The sequence below is a fragment of the Xenia sp. Carnegie-2017 genome, unplaced genomic scaffold (genome assembly GCF_021976095.1).
Source record: "Xenia sp. Carnegie-2017 unplaced genomic scaffold, XeniaSp_v1 HiC_scaffold_13, whole genome shotgun sequence".
In the NCBI taxonomy this organism is placed as follows: domain Eukaryota; kingdom Metazoa; phylum Cnidaria; class Anthozoa; order Malacalcyonacea; family Xeniidae; genus Xenia; species Xenia sp. Carnegie-2017.
In genome coordinates, this window is record NW_025813436.1 from 1652754 (window position 1) to 1674035 (window position 21282).

General features: G+C 38.0%; 1 protein-coding gene and 1 long non-coding RNA gene across 2 annotated transcripts; one reads left to right on the plus strand and one right to left on the minus strand.

The window, feature by feature from the left end:
• Window positions 1-4364: 4364 nt before the first annotated feature.
• Window positions 4365-4766, minus strand: LOC124455452. The gene has a single exon (XM_047006088.1). It carries the CDS (start codon window positions 4764-4766, stop codon window positions 4365-4367), a length of 402 nt encoding a protein of 133 aa, XP_046862044.1.
• A 15430-nt stretch (window positions 4767-20196) lies between these two features.
• On the plus strand, window positions 20197-21276 carry LOC124457819. The gene is made up of 2 exons (XR_006952814.1): window positions 20197-20285; window positions 20587-21276. It is a non-coding gene; the product is annotated as an uncharacterized LOC124457819 (long non-coding RNA).
• Window positions 21277-21282: the final 6 nt, after the last annotated feature.

The following is a 21282-nucleotide window of genomic DNA, read 5'->3' on the forward strand; positions in this document are numbered from 1 at the left end:
ATATGAATCCTTCATATATATATGTATTGTGTGAACCATCTTTTTTTTCATTTTCCAGTTTTCTTTTCTATGCATTATTATTACTCAAAGAAGAAGATTTTTTAAACTCTGTAAATTTTATATAAAAATATATATAAAAATATATATAAAAATTGTTTTGTTGTGCATTGCCTGATAATAATAGTAATATCAAAATTAATGGATCTTATTTATACTGGGATTAATTCCTTTTATGAAAAAAAATTAGGTGTGATGATTTTTTATGAAAAAATAAATCCAATTTAATATGTATATGTATAAAAATATAATAAGTACTTTTTTATGGGGTGCCATATCCGCCAGAATTACACCAAATGTAATGATTCTTATTTTTAAATATTATATGTAGTAAATTAAATATCATTGACCTTCCTATTTTCAATTATTCACTCTATTTTTTCTCATTTTTCAGCTTTATTTCAATTATTCAGCACATTTTTTTATTATTATTTAGCTTTATTTCATTTACTCAGCACATGTTTGATCATTATTCAGCCTTATTTCAATTATTCAGCATATATTTTTTATTATCCAGCAGTCTGGCACTTGTGCTTCTCTTATGTTGTTTTGTTTTGGCTACACGTGCTTTAAAACAATTAGTGACAAGCAATTTTTATTTCAGTGAAAGTATTTCAGTTGTTTCAACGGTTCTTTGTTTTAATGGATAAACCTATAGAGGCTTAGTTTAAATATTGTTCTGTCACCAAAATGTAAAACCCAAGTAAAACAAGTAAAAAAAAATTCTACCTCATATATAAAAGCCCTATATTTTATTCTCAACGATCGGCTCAGAAGTTTTACAGATTGAAGGTCTCCCCCAGAAAAATCACACTATCCCATTGCATGATATATTTTTCATTATCAAAAATATACTTTCTGATTTTCTGTATTTTTTCAACAATAAATTAGTGCATCAAAATTTTTATTTTTCCTAGTATGTATACCTGAGATTCATCCAAATCTGGAGGAAGTTAATTCTTTGACGAGGCTGATCCAAAGACATACACTTCATTTTCCTCAGCCATAAAGATTTTTAACTTAGATAAAACGTCTGCAAATTTCTTGAAATGTTGCCATCATATTGTTCCTTGAATTACACAGTATTTTAAACAAAAATAATTGCGATCACAAACCAACAAACCAATAAACTTTGTTCTCAAATTGTTCTTTTTAACATTTACCAACCTTTGATAGAATTTACGTATTTATACTCTAAACTCAGCAACTTCTTCTCGACTGCAAAAAGAGGATTTCAAAACGAGCGAATATCAAAAGTTTTAAAAATGTTGTATTTTTTACATACCATACTGAAAAAAAGTTTTATGTGGTTTATGTGTGTGCATATATTGGTAAATGCCCTGAAAATAAGCCATTTATTTGCAGAATGAATGAATAACGCACTACACTTTCATTAAGATTTTATTTCTGTTTCGTTTTCAAGAACATTTCTTGCTACGTTGCTGCTAGAGTCAGCCCTTAATCGACAAGATTTTAGTTCAAATGACGTAACTAGTTTGCAAACTTTGCCCTGCTATGCAAATTGTTTTGTGCTCTCTCACTTCAAAAACAAAAGAGTGTAAAGAAATGAATGATGATAATGCTCTAAAATTTACATAGCAGGACCAAAACTTGCTGCTTTGATACGCCTCAAAGAATGGCCACACTTTCTTTATTTTCATTTCAGAACCATGAAATATTTTGCCTGGCCAACTGAGTGTCATGGACGTCATGTTGAGTCAAACATTTTGCAGATGTTATAACTTTTGCTTTATACCGGTGATATCTTGTGTACTGCATTGGCGTCAATCCTGTCTCAATTGGGGGGACCATATTCATATAATCTGCTATGTTTGGCTAATTTCTTTTCAAAACAATTTCATTTTCAAAAAAAATCAGCCTGGCATAAAAGAATATATGAATATGTTCCCCCCAATTATAGCAGGATTGACGCCCATGGTGTACTGTAAACTGTGATATAATTTAAAGAGGCGATAACATTCCTGTACTCATTATGCAAACAAGTGATCATGATATAAAGGTAAAGTCAAGCCTCAAATAGATATTTACACTTATTAGTCAACCGTTTAATACGTTAAATAAAGCTGTTTGTACTGTAGATGTCAGTCAAATGGAAACTTTTAAAAAATTCAAAATTGTGTCTCCTGCTACGATCACCATTAACGTAAATTTCTCGCAAATCTGGCAATATATTTGTTAAGATATGGTCTCATATTCTTTCTGTAATTAGTAAATAATTAAGTCAAGTGTAACTAACTAAATGATTATTTTAAGAGATAGTTATGTGCAATAATCACAATACTTTTATCGTTCCTAATAGCTTTCCGTTGATTGTAAATTAAACATATTTAGTAAAGAAACAAATATATCCATACGTAATATCTCGTATAAATAGAAGTAGTTTAACCATTGTAAGATAGATCATAGACCATAGACACTAACGTTGAACATTAAATGTGATTGTAATAGTTATCTGTGATATTTCTATTTCTTGGTGTAAGTCAATATATACTAAAGAAGGTAGAACCTAACAATATTGACAAATTAGGACCAAGTTATCGGATACATCACTTGATACATGTATCGCAAACAAAGTCGAATGTCTTCTGAGGTTGAAGAGCTTTCCATCAGTGCGGAACTGAATGTACACCCCTTTGTCGAAGTCGCGGAAGGCGTCGAGCAGCATCGCTGCGAGCAGGATGGAGACGAGAGTGGGGGCAAGAACACAACCTTGCTTCACACCGTTCTTCACAGGAAATGGGTCCGATGTCTCCCCACTTTCCCGGACTCTTGCCTGCATGCCATCGTGAAAGGAGGCTACCAGAGAGACTAGCTTCTTTGGACACCCAAATTTTCCCAGGATCCTCGAAAGGCCTTCCCGATTAACGGTGTAGAATGCCTTAGTTAGGTCTACGAAGACCATGTGGAGTTCCTTGTTTTGCTCGCGACACTTTTCCGGCAACTGACGAATAGCGAAAACCATGTCAGTAGTTCCGCTGTCTGCCCGGAAAGCACACTGAGATTCAGGGACGATGGCCTCAGCAACATTTGTGATTAGCCTGTTGAGGACTACTCGGGCCAAAACCTTGCCTGCGATGCAGAGGAGGGATATGCCTCGATGGTTGTCACATGAGGTCTTATCGCCTTTCCTCTTATAGATGTGCACGACGGCAGCATCTTTGAAGTCCTGGGGGACCTTGGGAACTTTCCAAACCTCCTGGAACAGGGATGTCAGTTTGTCCAGGAGTGCCTAGCCTCCGTTCTTGTAGACGTCAGCTGGAATGCCATCAGCCCCAGGAGCCTTTCCAGACCTTGTCTGCCTGAGGGCTTTTGCAACCTCGTCGTTGGTGGGTGGGTCGGCAATTTCCTCTTTGATTGGCAGCCTGGGGGGAGGGACTCTATGGCTTCTTCGTTCATCTGTGACTCTCCATTCAGCAGTTTGTTGAAGTGCTCAGCCCAGCGTGAAAGTATGTCAGCTTTGTCTGTTGGCAGTGTCGTTCGGTCTGCAGATCTGATGGGGGTAGAGCCTGACGATTTTGTACTGTACACCGCGTGAAGCCCATCGTGGAGCTTTTTTGAGTCGTGAGTATCAGCTGCCACTTGGATTTTTTCGGCTTTCTTTTTCCACCAGGCGTTCTTCATTTCCCGCAGCTTGTGTTGCACATGCTGCCTCACTTGCTGGAAGTCTTGCTTCTTCTTCTCGCAAGCTTTGTCCCCTATAAGGTCGCTGTGAGCCTTATGGAGCCTATCAATAAGCCTGTTGATCTCAGCATCATTCTCGTCAAACCAGTCTCGATGTTTTCGCTCAACGTATCCAAGGACACTCGCTGCAGAGTTGTAGACGGCTTCTTTGAAAGTGCTCCAGTCTTCCTCTATATCCTCGCTCGTGATGTTAAAGTTTCCAAGGGCTACCTCTAGTTTCTCTTGCAGCTTTTCTTTGATGGGTGGAATGCGAGCTACATTCAACTTCCTCAGTGGCTTCTCTCTTGCTGATTTGTTCTTTCTGGCAAGCTGGATGTTCATCTTGCTCTGTAGCAGGCGGTGATCAGACCAGCAGTCGGCACCTCGCATGCAGAGTGTGATGTGCACGTCTCTGCGGTCCCTCTGGCGGACGATTACGTAGTCCAGCATGTGCCACTGTTTGGAGCGAGGGTGCATCCATGTGTTCTTCAGCTTGTCAGCTTGTTGAAAGAGAGTGTTAGTGATGGTTAGCTCGTGCTGTGCGCACAGAGATAGTAGCATCAGGCCATTGGAGTTGCACTTGCTAGTTCCATGACGACCCAGGATGCTTGGCCAGATGGTGTAGTCTACTCCAACTCGTGCGTTAAAGTCTCCAAGGATGATGAGTTTGTCTCTGCGGTCAACACTGGAGAGTAGCTGGGCTGGTTGAGCTCTTCGTAGAAGGCTTCCTTCACTTCATCTGGGTTTGTCATTGTAGGGGTGTAGGCGCTGACAATTGTTGCGTTGCAGTCTTTCTGAAGTTTCAGCCGCAGGATCATGAGGTGATCGCTGATGCCCTGTGGCAAGCTGACTAGTCGCCTTGCGAGCTGAGTGCGTATGGCAAATCCCACGCCTGAGTGTCTTGGGGAGTTGTCCGGTTTCCCAATGCAGTAGAAGGTGTAGCCACAACCGACCTCTTCCAGTTGAGTTTCATCTGCAAGTCTGGTCTCACTCAATGCGGCTATGTCCACCTGGTAGTGTCCAAGCATACTTGCTATTAGAGCAGTGCGTTGCTCTGGTCTGACTCCTCTGTCCAACAACGTTCTCACGTTCCATGCCCCAATGGTTAAGCGCTTTCTTGTTTTGTTATCCTTAGTTGTACAACCGCTTAGTTGGATGCCCAGGCAGGTGCAATTCCTGCCAGGTGCAAGTAGGGCAGGCTTTGTTCAGGGATCCTTTTATCTCCCCTTCCCCATGTGGAGAGAGCAGTGCTAACCCTAACAAGGGCTGCTCTGTCACTGCGAGAGAATACGGGCGCCGTATCTGCCCTAGGTTTATGGTGGACGACCATCAATTCGCAGCCACCTGCGTGCAGAGTCATGGCTAAGAACTTCCAGCAGCATCCTCTGCCTGTTGCAGTCACCATTTCTCCATCGCCACAGGACTTGAGATAGCTTGCGCAAAAAAGGGATGGTTGCATCACTTGCTTCCGGCAAACCTGCTTGCCTGACTAGCACAGGTGAATGTTTTAGGTGAAGAGGGGATGTACATGCCCGTCTCCACCCTCTCGCCTACTGACGCTCAATAATCCACAGGTGCAGAAGCTGCCACGTGTAGAGCAGCCCCAGCAGGTGCAGCTTTCTTCTTCGGAGTTCCATCTCTTAGCCTTTCCCATGACCGAGTACACCGCAAGGCAGCGGCAGTTTGGAGTCAGGGTTTTCCTCCCCTTAGGTGGGCTACCTTCCTGGGTTAACGAGCCACCACCTGCCCGAAGCATCTGGTTTTAAGGCGCCAGAGACCCGCCTTCGCCCCTTCTCCTGTCGGTAAAAGCAGTTCCGCCGGGCTTAGAAGTAAAGCCACACGAGCAGGCCAGGAGTTGGACTTGGTTGACAGAGGCTGTTTGAGACGCACGCCGTAAGGAGCATTTTGTAAACACCGGGAGCTTATGCCCGGAGCCACTCCTGAATGTGTCAACTTTTGAAACCCATTGTAATATAATCTATTCATAAATGTATAAATTGTATCACAGTATCATATTACTCTTATATATATTCATTACATACATAATATTCCTTAGAATACTGAAGATGGCATCATGAGATGTTGAAACATGGTTATTTTAAAGAAAACTTGTCATTTTTTTAAATGCGCAATATCAATAGTGCTTTTACGCAGTTACGAAAATAGAGAACGTTAAAAAAGAAAGTAAAACTTTTTTAATAGTAGGGAGAGCATGAATGCTTTATAGAAAACAGAGAGCATGAATGCTTTAGAAAACAGAGAGCATGAATACTCCAGGAAACAGATAACATCAATACTTTACCAAAAAGAGAAGATAAATATCTTAGAAAACAGCCAATACCTCTGAAATATCATTTCTTGCAGTTTGGATAGCATGATATTGTTATTCCTTAATTTCAAATTACGTTCTTTCTAAAGGCATTTTACCCATAGTCAAAAAACTAATCTCTTTAATATAAGAATGGAACATACTTCCCACAATGACTCAGACAAACAGAAAATAGATGTAATGCAGCTGTACTCGTTGGCCTGTTAGAAATGTACCATGAAAAGGCCGATGACAATTTCCCAAACGTCACACACAAGACAGGAGATTATATGAGTAATTTTGCGAATTGTCTATGCATTAGGGTCGAAAATTGGGACACTTGTGTCATGTGACACTAACAAGATGGAAGACCAAGTAATTTCAGTGGTAATATTAAGTTGACTAAATTTAAAATTTCAAAGGTTGCTCCTAATTAGCAATCACAAAGTATTAGAATGAGTTTTTGGTGTGTACTTTGAGCTCTCTGTATAGTACACAAAGCAATTGAGACTCCGTATAAAGTAAACATTATCTTTTCTAAACGTTCCGATAAGTATTACATGTCATCATCATTCACCAATGGAATATTTGAGCTTTGTAGTCTGGCCATTTGTTATCATCATCATAATGATCAACATTTGCTATCTGTAATGCCGTAGACAGTACTGCCAGCGACGTGCCCAGACAAAGTGATCTCATCTTTTCATCTCTGAAAAGTTATCTCATCCAACCATCTTTAAGAGGTTGACTGCATTGCTAAAACATCAAGGGTAACACATGGCGATTCATGGCCGTTGTAGGTTAGATACCTGGTCTCTCAAGAGCATCTTGTGAGTTATGTGCCAGCTGGACTTGTTCCTTAAACTGCTGGAGAACAGTGTGATTAGACCAGGTGCTGTCTTATCTCGTAGGTTAGTTGGTCCCAGGGTCCATCTGCCATGACTTGCCATTGTGCTACCTTCATCCGCCATCCATCTTGTTCCGTTTTGGTAATTTGCTGTCCCAAACTATACTTGTCTGGTTCCGGGTGGAGCTCCGTTGATGGACTGCATAACATCTAGCAGTAACCGAATACTCCTGCATCTGAGGTCACCACCAGTCGTCTCGACACTGTCTTGCCACTGGATCCACGTGATTTCAGAGAAGAGTGAGGTTGACATCTGCCAGCTTTTCCTCACTATAATAAATTCCTGCATACGTCTTGGCAACACCACTTAACCTAGAAGTTAAGATTTTTTTTCCTTAAGCCCTGTGGCGATGGGCGAGCGACGAAGCAGCAGGTGTGGATACACTGGGAGCTGTAGTTGCAGACCTGCACACAGGCGGCCCAGGTCTAATGGTTGCTTTCGTACTGACTGAAGCAGCAGTGAACTCGGCGTCTACCTGGGTGTCTGAGCAGCTCTCTTTAGGGATGCACTGCTCACCTCACATGAGAAAGGGACTAGAAAAGGTGTCCTAGAAAAAGCCTGCTTCAACCTTCATCCTGGCCAGCAAGCCGCGGTTGGCGGGAATCCCACACCTGCGGTCGAAATAAAGGAAAGAAAAAATTTAAGGTTACACCGATAACCTTAGGCACATGGAATATGCGTACATTACTTGACAACCCTTCATCAGACAGACCAGAGAGGAGAACTGCTTTAGTTGCCAGAGAACTTGCAAGATATAACATCGACATTGCAGCACTGAGTGAAACTCGTTTCGCTAATGAGGGGCAGCTGACTGAATATGGAGGTGGCTACACTTTCTTCTGGAGTGGCTGTTCTGCCGATGAGCGCCGGGAGTCTGGGGTAGGTTTTGCCATCAGGAACCATCTTGTGCAAAAGCTTGCCAATCTCCCTAAAGGTACAAACGATCGTCTCATGTCAATGCAGATTCAACTACATGATGGTAAACGGGCCACACTCATCAGTGCCTATGCACCTATAATGAAAAATCCTGAAGATGTGAAAGACAGATTCTACGAAGATCTGGATACTATGCTTTCATCCGTGCGCAGTACTGATAAGCTGATCCTACTTGGGGATTTTAACGCAAGGGTAGGCCGTGATTCTGCCTGGGATGGAGTCATTGGAAAGAGTGGGGTAGGCAAGTGCAACAGCAATGGCCTGCGCCTGCTGGAGTTATGTTCATCGTATTGTCTCCTTATAACCAATACCATATTCCGGCTGCCCAACAGGAACAAAACATCATGGATGCACCCCCGGTCGAAACACTGGCCTCTCATCGACTACATCATTGTCAGGAAGAAAGACAGGCAGGATGTCAGAATTACCAAGGCCATGTGTGGTGCAGAGTGCTGGACCGACCACAGACTCATCATTTCTAAAATGAACATCCGCATCAAACCAAAGAGACGTCCACAGTGATGCATGACCAAAAAGAGGATAAATGTTGCCAAGCTGAAAAAATATCAAACAAGTGCAGCTCTATCCACAGACCTAGAATCCCAAATTGCCAACTTCAATCCAGGAGGTAACGTTGAAGAAGACTGGGAATCCTTTAGGGACACAGCTCACTCAACTGCAGTGAAAGTGTTGGGCTACCCTTCCCGATATCAACATGATTGGTTTGATGAGAATGATGAGGAGATTCAGGCCCTACTTGATGAAATGCAGACTTCATCGTGCGTACCAAGATGATCCAACTTCAGTCTACAAGAAGAATGCCTTTGCCAGTGCACGGAGAACAGTTCAGTGTAAGCTGCGGGTGATGAGAGATTCCTGGCTCAGTGCTAAGGCTGATGAAATCCAAGCCTATGCCGACAGAAATGATACAAAGCGGTTCTATGAAGCTCTCAACACCATATATGGACCTCGATCGTCAGGAAATTCCCCTCTATTGAGCTTAGATGTGACTTCACTCAATACCGAGAAGGAAAAGATCTTGCATAGGTGGGCTGAACATTTTGAAGCTGTCTTCAACCGTCCTTCTTCCATCAATGATGACGCAATAGACAGGTTGCCCCAGGTCAACATCAACACGACCATGGATGTTCCACCCCTTGAATCAGAAGTCAGGGAGGCGATAAACAAGCTCTCTAGTGGTAAAGCCCCTGGTGAAGATGCTATTCCATCCGAGATATATAAAGTTGGTGGTCCCACATTTATCCAGAAGCTCACTGACCTCTTCCAATCCTTCTGGGCTGAAGGATCCATCCCCCATGAATTGAAAGATGCCTCGATTATTCACCTATACAAGAGGAAGGGCAACCGTCAGTCCTGTGATAATCATAGTGGCATCTCACTCCTATCAATAGCTGGGAAAGTTCTTGCCCGAGTGTTACTAAACCGGCTAATACACCACCTTGAAGAAAGACTGCTACCAGAATCACAGTGTGGTTTTCGTAAGGGCCGTGGAACTGTTGATATGATTTTCGCAGCCCGAAAACTCCAGGAAAAGTGTCAAGAGCAGAACCAAGATCTGTACACCACCTTTGTCGATTGGACAAAAGCTTTTGACACAGTCTCCCGTCAGGGCCTGTGGAGAATTATGTCCAAGTTTGGCTGTCCAGAGAAGTTCACCTTGATGGTTCGTCAATTTCACGATGGCATGTTGGCCAGAGTACTAGTTGATGGTGAATACTCCGAACCCTTCCCAGTCACAAATGGTGTCAAACAGGGCTGTGTATTGGCTCCAACATTGTTCAGCATGGTTTTCACTGCCATGCTAACTGTGCTTATCACTATGGTGTAGATGGTATCAGCATCAAATATAGAATGGATGGGAGCGTGTTCAACCTACGTAGACTGCAAGCTATCACAAAGGTTAAGGAGACCATCATTCGTGACTTCCTGTTTGCTGATGACTGCGCCCTCAACGCGTCTTCAGAATCGGAGTTGTAGATCAGCATGAATAAGTTTTCCGCAGACTGTGACAACTTTGGTCTAACCATCAGTACCAAGAAGACAGAGGTCATGCATCAGCCTTCTCCTCATACACACTACACTGAGCCTACCATACTAGAGAATGGACAGCGTCTGCAGACAGTTGACAAATTCACATATTAAGGGAGCACTCTTTCCAGAGCTGTGACTATTGATGCAGAGGTGAACAACCGGATCGCCAAAGCCAACTCCGCATTTGGCAGGTTGCGCACAAACGTTTGGGAGCGTAGAGGGATCATTACTGCTATGAAACTGAAGGTCTACTCTGCCATAGTATTACCAACTCTCCTTTTTGCATGTCAATCCTGGACTGTTTACCAGAGGCATGCGAGACAGCTGAATCACTTCCACACAACCTGTCTCCGTCGGATATTGAAAATCAAGACAAGGTGCCAGACACAGATGTCCTCTCTCAATCCAACCAGCCATCCATCTAAACCTTGCTGATGAGAGCACAGATCCGATGGGCAGGCCACATTGCTCGCACGCCAGATGAGCGGATACCTAAGCAACTGCTTTATGGTGAGCTCTCAAACGGCAAAAGATCAGTCGGAGGCCAGAAGAAGCGGTTCAAGGACACATTAAAGACCTCACTGAAGTCCTTTAACATCAACACCGCAACATGGGACAAACTTGCAGGGAACCGATCAACATGGCGTGATCTCATCTTCAAGGGCTGTCAAGCATCAGAAGAAGGGCGGACTATGGAAGCCAAACAGAAACGTGAGCTGCGGAAATCAAGAGCAGCCAGTGCTTCAACATCAGATGCATCTCTGGTTTGCCCTTCGTGCTCGAGAACATTCCGTGCCAAGATTGGGCTCATTAGCCACCTCAGAACTCACCGTACCCAGTCTTCTAGTACTTGAGTTAACTTTTCAAGGTCATCATCGCTTGCGATGGACGAACAACAACATTTGAGCTTTTAAAAATTCCGAATTATGAATGAGATCGTGATTAACTGTTCATTGACTTCACTTCATTTAAATTAAATAAATAAACAACCAACAGAAAATCGTCTAATCACTCTACGGGTGTACACCATGGTTCAGTGAAGGATTGATACGATGAATGTGATAGGCCTGTTGGAATAATAATAAAGACCAATTGCTTTGTCTTTTATTAAAATACTTTTTTCAGTCGTAATTTCTTTGGCAGTTGTAATGGTGATCTTAAGGCTACTTTTCCTTATGCATTACAACTCCTGGCGAATCAAGCAAATGACTGTTCTTCCATCTCCTTTATTCGGTTTTCAGGAGTGAAATAAACGCTGGCTAGAGGCTATTAGAGTCCAATGGAATATCTAGAATGAGAGCAATAACTCACAAACGCTAAGCCACAAACGATTTTTATCTTTCGTCGACTGAAAGAAGGTTTCAATGGATGAACTATCGCACGATAACGTAAAAATGAAATGATCAACATCATAGAAACTCCACTTATTTGAAACCAAACTATTGTGCGATCCATACGCACGCAGTTGAACGATGTAGTGACTCTTATGATGCATATTGGAAATATTGTTAGCAGTACCAGCAAGTCACATATCGCGAGATGCAAGACAAGAAAGTAGAAGTTCTTCTTTAACAAAATCTTTTGTCTTAATAACGAAGCGATCACAAGACTATTTCCAATAACGCCAAATGAACATATCGAGACAAGTGAAAATGTATAAGCTTCCCGGCTCATGTAATCAGCCCCATAGGTAAAGACGTTATTCAATATATGAAAGAAGTTTATGTAGCAATTGGACGTTTAATAACAATCCTAGGGATTTAGAATGAAATACGTAAAGAAAAAACATGCAATTAACATTTGCTTTAATGTTTTGATAAACATAAATTTTCAATCGACGCAATCATCGCGTGTGCTCTAGAAATGCATGGGAATCTTTAGTCCTGACATAAATGGAATGTTTGATGCAAGCAAAAAAATGAAGAGGAAATAATCGTAAGGATTTCGTGTTCAGAATAAAAATAAAAAAGGACAGATATTGGTAAATGGTTGCCGATATAGTGAATACACTATAAAGTGTTGTTTTCATGCCGATGTAATGTTGTAAATGGTTTTCAGGGTCGTCACTCAACTATTCTTGATAGAAGTAATGTGCTTCCATGCATTTAAATGAAATAGTTATAAACCTGAGAAGGACTGTTTTTGTTGTTGTTGACTGACGTTTCGACAACCTTAGCGGTAGTCACCTTCAGAGTCAAATGAGGAGTAAACGTAAGAACCAGATAACAAATACGGCTAACCTGACGTTTACTCCTCATTTGACACTAAAGATGACTACCGCTAAGGTTGTCGAAACGTCAGTCAACAATAGCAAAAACAGTCCTTCTCAGGACTATACCAACCTGGACGATCTACATCTACAAATATGTAACGATACTCCCAGAATCAAACCATTTACTTTGTAGTTATAAACCAGCGGTCATGACTGACAAATTTGAAAAGCAATGTAGACATGTGTTGCTTGCGGGAAAATTTTTAAGAAAATACTTGTAAGGAATAAAACTTACAATTTACATCATTCATATACCAACATATATATAAACTGTAATTGTAGCAGTTAAATACATTTGTTGTGCATTTTGGCATTGCTGGAAATACTTTTGTGATCGCTTCAATATTGAAAGAAGATTCTGTTAAAGAGCTTGCTTCGCCTTAATAGTTACACATCTATGATTCACGGGACTGGGTTCTAAATCCTTGGTGAAAACATTCTATAAATGGCAAATCTACAAATGTTTTCGAATTCATTTTAAACTTGAGAGCACGCTTACTGTGTAAACTCTAATGCATAGGCGTAAGCGAAGGAGGGCAGGTTGGCAGCTGCTATCCTAAAGACAGTTTGAATATTAAAAAGTTGGGCAAATTTTAAAAGTTAGGTGGGAGAAATAAGGCCGATCCTACATTGCTAAAATTATTCACAGCCGCTCCAGAAATGATAGTTCCGGTACGCCTATGCTGTGATGGCTGTATATTAGTTCTTTTTGTTTGATTCAATTCCAATTTGATTTGAATTCAAATTGGCCTAAGCAGCCGCGTTAATAAGTTGCTACAAAATGCATCTCGTTACACAGCACAAAATCAACACAAACCCTTTTTGCTACATGCGATTATTTATCAATATGGCAACCAGTGGAAATCGACAATGAAAACACTACAGAAAATGGCAACTTCAAAATTACTTTTGTATTCGTTTCGTTGAAGAGAACGCACATATTGACACAGCTGTAATGGCTGTATTAGTTTTTCTGCTCATTCATTGAATATATTAACACAGTTTTCGTTTTAAGGTTTTTAATTGGTTAAGTTTGAAGTACGTTTTTAGCACCATCCAACAATATATATATTGCAGAAGTAAAAAAGCGAAGACTGCTGACTGTTATTTAAAAATTGAAAAACACGCAGGTCTTTATTACATTTTAAATTAAAAATAAACCCAGAAAAAGGGCCACTCTAGAATATTTGCAGATAATATATCATATCATATTTTAATGGCAGCATTTGTATTTTTGCATGTCGCAATGTATGTATTTGGCATTGTTGGAAATACTCTCGTGATCACCTTTTCTAGTCTTATTGGGCAGACACGCGTGTCTGGAGGTCAAATTTGGCTTCAAAAAATTATTAAGCTTTTCTATTACAAGTAGCCTTCTATCTGTTACAGCTCAATAGTATAAAGTATAAAATATTCAACCAAAGGTTTAATTTTTAAAAATTTAACTTGCATGGCTTAGTGATGCAACCCTTAAAAAAATAGTGAAATATTGAGAAATTTTCGAAAGTTCACTGAGAACGTGTGAGATTTATCTCATTTATTCACTCTTATAGACAATGATGGTAGTTATATATCGTGTGAAAAAAAAAACGGTTGTTAGTTTTTTTTCATCAAGTCAAGAACATGATGTTGGCTATGAAAATTAAAGAATTGTTGCTTTCTGTCATCGAAAGCTTTAAAATAAATGATTTGGTTTTCGAGAACGAGCTTATTCATATCATATTGTTATGCTGCGTTCGTATAGCTATTGACTTTATTAAAAGTATGAAAATTTCGTTAAAACTAGATTTTCGCAATTTTCATACTTTTCAGATCAGAGGATTTAACGAGTGTGATCCCAAAATACGTACAGCATAAGCAATGTTAAGATTAATTGAAACAGTAGATGAAAAAACACTGCTAATATTCAGCGAATATACAACCAAATAATAAATATTACCAGCTGCAAAGCAGAGAACTGTGCTGATGCAAACGAAAAAATTCTTACGATTCTGAGTGAGTCTTTGAAGACTTGAGCAGGTGGAGAACTGTGTATGAAATTGTATTGGATTGGAGTTAGCTCTTAGTGCTTTTTTTGTTTGATAAATGCTCGGGCGAATATGGAGTGAATTACAATCATGAATATTATTGGGAAAATGTAGAAACAAGAAAAGAAAGGCAAATACTTGGTTTATGTTATAATGATTTCGATGATCCACAATGCACCCTTGAATTAAAAATCCAACTCTAGCAACCAAACCCATGATGTAGCCTAAACCACAAATTATTTTCATCTTTCGTTTACTGAAGGAAGGTTTCAATAGATGAAATATCACATGATAACGTAGAACTTAAATGATCAACATCATACAAACTTCACTTGCTTTAAATAATATGTATTTGCCATTTGCAGAACATCTGAAAAAAGATCGGAACGCTTTTCCAAGCGTAATATATGACAACGAAGAATAATATACTTAACAGTGAAAGTAAGTCACATATTGCGAGATGCAAGAGAAGAAAGTATAGTTCTTCCAGTAGTAGTTCTTCTAGGACACAAATTTATTTTAATTTGCTTTTTTCTGAATGCGAAGCCATTTTAGGTTCTATTTATTAATAATTTATTTTATCTTTCTATGTATATATTTCTCTCTTGAATCTTTAAAAGACTGGCATCAACACTTTTCCAACATTCCACAGAAGGAAAAATTGAAAAATAGTATTATAATGAAGAAAACCTTTATTATTTACTAGAAAAATGACCACAAGTGTCATTAGTTATTTGGGTTGTAGTGTGCACTTATATATTGCTTAAGTTATTTTGCAGCTAACTTTGAGTTATTTTGGTTACTTTCTGTGTTGTGTTATTCAAAGCAATTAAATTTTTAAAGAAGGCATTAGAGGTCTTCCTTCTTCTTAATTCTATTATTAAATTCGTGAAAGGCATAATTCTTGTTTCAAGACAGTAAAATTTTTAAACATCTCCACTACTAGATTAGAACAGGAATCATGCAAGTGATTAAAAACGTTTTGTTATCTGCATTTGCTTAAATTTGCTTTCCTGTGCAGCACTTCCAAAAGTACAGCACTTTTCTGTCAAATATTCCATAGATTAATGGATTGACAACGTACGATCCCAGAATTCTAAGCCAATTACCAACAAATGCATGTGTCATGTTAGATTCTTCATTATAGTACTGCTGCAACAAAGCTGTCATATTATAAATATGACCAACTGAAAAACAAAGAACCGTTAAAGCACAAACAAAAAATGTTTTCAAACTTCGAATATATCTTCGAAGACTTGAGCTGGTGGAGGATGGTACATGAGAATTTGTCGGATTGGAGAGTGCTCGTATTGCTTTTCTTTGTTTCATCAATGCTCGAGCTATTATGGAGTAAGTCACAGTCATGAAGATTATTGGGAAAATGTAGAAACATGAATAAAACGCAAACGCTGTGTAAATGTAATAACGTCCTTGAGGATCCACAATGCACTCTTGAATTCTCATTCCAACTGTCGCAACCAAACCAATGATGTATGCTAAACAACAAACGATTTTTATCTTTCCTCGACTGAAGGAAGGTTTCAATGGATAAACTGTCGCACGATATCGTAGAACTGAAATGATCAACATCATAGATATTCCAGTTACACAAAAAGGCAAACTTATGTGTCGTATACGTACGCAGCTGAACCAAAGTATATTGATTTTCAAATTGATCTTAATGAGAAATAATACCAATAGTGAAAATGCGTCACATATTGCGAGATGTAAAACAAGAAAGTAGTAGTTCTTCTTTAACAGAATCTTTTGTTTTAACAGTGTAACGATCACAAGAGAATTTCCAACAATACCAATTGAACATACCAAAACTTGCAAAAACACGTGTACGGCCATGAAGATATGAAATGATATATTATCTGTCCAACTTTCCTAGAGAGGTCTTTTTTTCTGTGCTTCTCTTTTAAAATGCAATTAAGAAATGTCCTTTTCAGTTTTCAAATAATAATCATCAATATTCATACTTCAAAATGAACCAATTAAAAAGCTTCAAAGTCAAAATTGTGTTATTATATTCAGTGAATAATCAAAAAAACTAAAACATCCATTACAGCTGTGTCGATATGTGCGTTCTAAAGATCGAAATGAATACAAAAATAATTTTAAAGTTGCCATTTATTTTACGTTTTTTTTTATAAAATGCGTTTTTATGGATAAAATATAAAATATTCAAACATAGGGTTAAGTTTTAAAAATTTGAAAAGCAATCTATGGACTGTTTTGCTTGCATGGTTTAGTGATGTTTACTTTACAAATAAAACAAATAAATGTGTTCCACATGATGATCTTAAAAGTAATTTTGCAGAGTTCTTTCTGTCAACAAATATTTAAAAGTGATCAGTTTCCTGTCAAATTTGTCGTAGATAAAGACATTTATTCAATCTACAACAGCATTTTACAAAACAATTTTGCGTCTTTGTAAACATCGCATATTTTGCTTTATACTGAACAAATAAATACTAAAATGAGATAAAAGCATTTTGACTGCATACACGCAGTAACGTATTATAAACGCAGTAGGCTAAGTAGGCTGAAGCCTACAGGCCCGCTTTTCAAGACGCCCGTTATATTTAGACATATTTTACCTTTTGCCTTTATGTTCTAAAATTCGACCATATATGCTGCTGGAAACTTTACGATCTACTGTTTTAATGCTGAATGCACAAAACTCATAAAGTGCAGGAGACTTACTCAGTTTGAACATTAAATTTGTTCCTCAATGTTTACACTATATGAGTTACAAACAGAAGCCAGAAAATGCAAAAGCAATGGAACGCAAGAAACGCAAACGTCATCAAAACACTGAAATTATTTGTAGGAACAAATATCACTTAAAACCCCACAGCTTTGTCGCAGCCTACAGGCCCCGTAATTAGTTATCCGCCACTATATATACGCAGTGCAATAACGGAGAAAATATACAAACTATAACGTCTTTATAACCTCAGGATTAGATACGAAATTCTCTTTCTAAAATGTACTTCAGTTTTTGGGTACTTTGAAAAAACCTATTAATCAGGCTTAACCGTTAAATGGTTTTGTCAGCTACTGCTTCGATGCAACACGCAGAATTTCTCTACATTTTAGAACGCTGTAAATATCTTACCTTTTAGAATGTTTACTTTTGGTTTAAGAATGAGAATTTTTTTGTGCGTTCTGCTCATGAATGCAAAATTATTGATATGATTTGTGTACGCAATTTTTCAAAAACAAAATTTGAATTTTAAAACATTTCAATATGAAGAGGGTGGTCTGGTTTTAAGGGAAGATTTGAGAAAGGCTCTAGGTGATCAAAATAAACTCTCAGATAAATGGATAAATGCAGCAAATATGATCAGGAAGACAGGAAAAACAATAGTCGTTGTACTAAGAAGATTTTTTGAATGAATAGCAAAGGACTTAAAAAATTAGTAAAAAAAATGTATAAGATAACAAGAGGACTTAGGAGGATAAATAAGAGAACAGGAAGATACGTCATTCGGTTTAAGGATAAGGGATGTAAGAGATTAAGAGCACTATGTGAATATGAATATTTAGATCGTCTTCAACCGCTGCAAACAATGATTTCCTCACATCTTTGGTAGCCTTCTTCAATTATACGGTTTATAAACATGGTATACAAGAAGTATGATTTTTGAACTGCCGAGAGAGTCACTGAGTGGGCTGCTTGTCTGCAGAAGGGGTCTCGTTGGTAATTATGAAATTGCCATAAAATGTCGTCAACAATAAATGTTAGTTTGATGGCTTGAATTTTCGTCCACTCTTTTATGATGGATTTTTACAAAACACAAGAAAATTCACTGTCTAAACTACCGTGTACAAAATGACAAAGTACAAATAAGTATTAATCATGTTAGAGCTTGGTCACAGTATAGGAATATACAGTAGTGCCACTTCGCTGTGCAGCTGTCTGCTGTATATTTAATTAGTTTACTGGCTGCCGTTTGCCATATCGTCAATCCTATTCGTTACACAATGCAATTTACTGGCTGCAAATAGGGTAATCACGTGCGTAATAAGATATGCGTCGCACGAAAAAGTTCAATAGAGTGGCCCTACTGTATGTTCTCTATACTATAGCTTGGTTGCATTGGTTTTACTTTTCAGAAACTAGCACGGTAAATCCATCACTTGCTTATTGTGTTAGAATTCTGTGGTCGCCCGCAATCAGTGCATCAATATGTGGAATATTTGATAGACAAGTCCTGCACTTTTGAAAGTGTTGAACAAGAATAGAAATTTAAGCTAATGCAGATGACAGACGTTTTATATTCAATCACTCGCATTTTTCTTTTTCTAGTAGTTTAAATGTTGAAATAACATTTTTTTCAAATAGGATGGAGTATCTATGATGTTTATCATTTCAGTTCTTCGTTGTCGTGCAATAGTTCATCCATTGAAACTTTCCTTCAGTGGACGAAAGATAAAAATCGTTCGTGGCTTATCGTACATCATTGGTTTGGTTACAGCAGTTTTACTTACTAATCCACAGTGCATTAAATTTCCTCGACGTCGTTATTACATTAACGAATGGCTGCCTTTTTTTTTGCCTGTTTCTACATTTTCCCAATAATATTCATGACTGTAACTTACCCATAATCGCTCGAGCATTGATCAAACAAAGAAAATCCCTAAGAGCATTCCCCAATGCAACACCGTCTCATTTTCAATGCTCCTCCATTTCAAGTTCTCAAAGATATACTCGGAGTTTAAAAACGTTTTTCGTTTCTGCAATAACGGTTCTCTGTTTTCCCGTTGGTCATATTTATTATATGACAGCTAATGGATTGCATTTGTTTTATTCTGCTGAAACTAACACGGTAAACTAATCAGTTGCTTATTGTGTAAGAATTTTGGGATCACACGCTGTCAATCCATTAATCTATGGAATATTTGACAGAAATGTTTTGTACTTTTGGAAGTGGTGCACAAGAAGATAATTATTAGCTAATTCAGATAACAGGACGTTTGGCAATTGCTTACATGTTTCCTGTTTAAAAGTTTAAACTGTTTACGTCTAATTAATGTTTCAAAAACAAAGCCTTTATTGAGTCAGTATCAGAACCAAGAAGACCTCTAACGTGCTTACTGAAAAAATATTTTCTTCGAATGATACACGTTGAAACCTAAAACTAACTAGAATAAAATCAAAGTTAGCTGCACATTACAGTTTTCAAGTAATCTTTACATAGATCCCGAATAAGACAATTTTTCCAAAATAATGAAAATTGTTTTTAACTATATTGTATTTCAACCTGTCATTCACGTGGAATATTTGACAATTAAATAGAGTGTTGTTTTGAAATAGCATAAGAGAACTAGGATACTGAAACATGAGCGAGTGTATTTCGAATGTTTAAAACAATAAGTTAGAATGAATGAGAAAGAGCAGTTGCGTAAACTTGTACTGCTATATTTTAAAACAATTTACTTGAACAACTTAAAAACTAATGAACCGTTTTTCATGGCATTTGGAAAGTGAAATATAGAAAAAATGAAAAAGCTAGAAATTCTCGTAAAAACGTCATTTCTCGTTTCCGTCAGTTTATGCTTGTTTCCATGACCTTAAATATTGACAAGCATTTGATCATTGAAGTTATTGATATTTTATGGAATTTAATGTAATGATTTTGCCTAAAATAGTCAAAATTTACTGTTCAATATGGTTTTTCGTCGAATAAAATATGATAAATTTGGATACTTTTGAATGCGCTTAGTCTTAGGGAACATGCCTATTCACATTTGCAGCTGTGATGAGACGTTACGTGCATTTGCTTTTATTTAACTGCAATAATATTTTAAAATTAAATATTGTAAAAAGCATTAAGTTTTGTTGATGTTTGGTTATGTAATTACGCATTATAAACTTTCATGAATTCTGATTGGTCAGTATAGCTAACATGGAAGGCAGCAAGCTATATAGCACCTTTTTTCAGTATTTTACTTACAGATCACCAAAAAACCAAATTCGTTTTGGTATTTGCAAAGCGAAATACAGAAATATACAGACCACTCCAAAACGTATAGTAAGTCAATTATATCTATCATATTTTTATCTTGGAAATTTTCTTTGTGTTGAGTAGTGCAATATCCACATTTGGTATTTTTGAAATACTCTTGTGATCGCTTCAATATTAAAACAAAAGATTCTGTTAAAGAAGAACTATTACTTTCTTGTCTTACATCTCGCGATATGTGACGCATTTGTATTGATATTAAGTGTTTTATATATGTTGAAAATTAAATCATTTTGGTTGGCTTGCTCAAGAGGCAGCTTAGATGTTTTTTTTCAAATAAGTGGAGTATCTATGATGTTAATCATTTCAGTTCTAAGTTATCGTGCCATAGTTCATCCATTGAAACCTTGGTTCAGTCGACGAAAGATAAACATCGTTTGTGGCTTAGCGTACATCATTAGTTTGGTTGTGGCAGTTGGAATAGTAATTGTCAAGTGCGTTGACGATCCTGAACGTCGTTATTACATTTACGAAGTGCTTCCGTTTTTTTTATGTGCCCACATTTTCCCAATAGTCTTCATGACTGTGACTTACTCCATAATCGCTCGAGCATTGATGAAACAAAGAAAAGCCCTAAGAACATTCTCCAATGCAACACCGTCTCATTTTCAATACTCCTTCAACTCAAGTTCTCAAAGATATATTCGAAGTTTGAAAACATTTATTGTTTGTGCTTTAACGGTTCTCTGTTTTTCAGTTGGTCAGATTTATTATATGACAGCTTGATTTCAGAACTATTATAATGCAGAAACTAACGTGATACATTATTTTGTTGGTGTTTGTGTTAAGATTCTTGCCTCAAACGCTGTCAATCCATTAATCTATGGAATATTTGACAGACAAGTTTTGTACTTTTGGAAGTGCTGTACAAAACGATTTTAGCAAATGCAGATAACAAAACGTTTTTAATCACTTGCATGTTTCCTGTTCTAATCTAGTAGTGGAGATGTTTAAAAATTTTAATATCTTCAAACAAGAATTATACCTTTTACAAATTTAATAATAG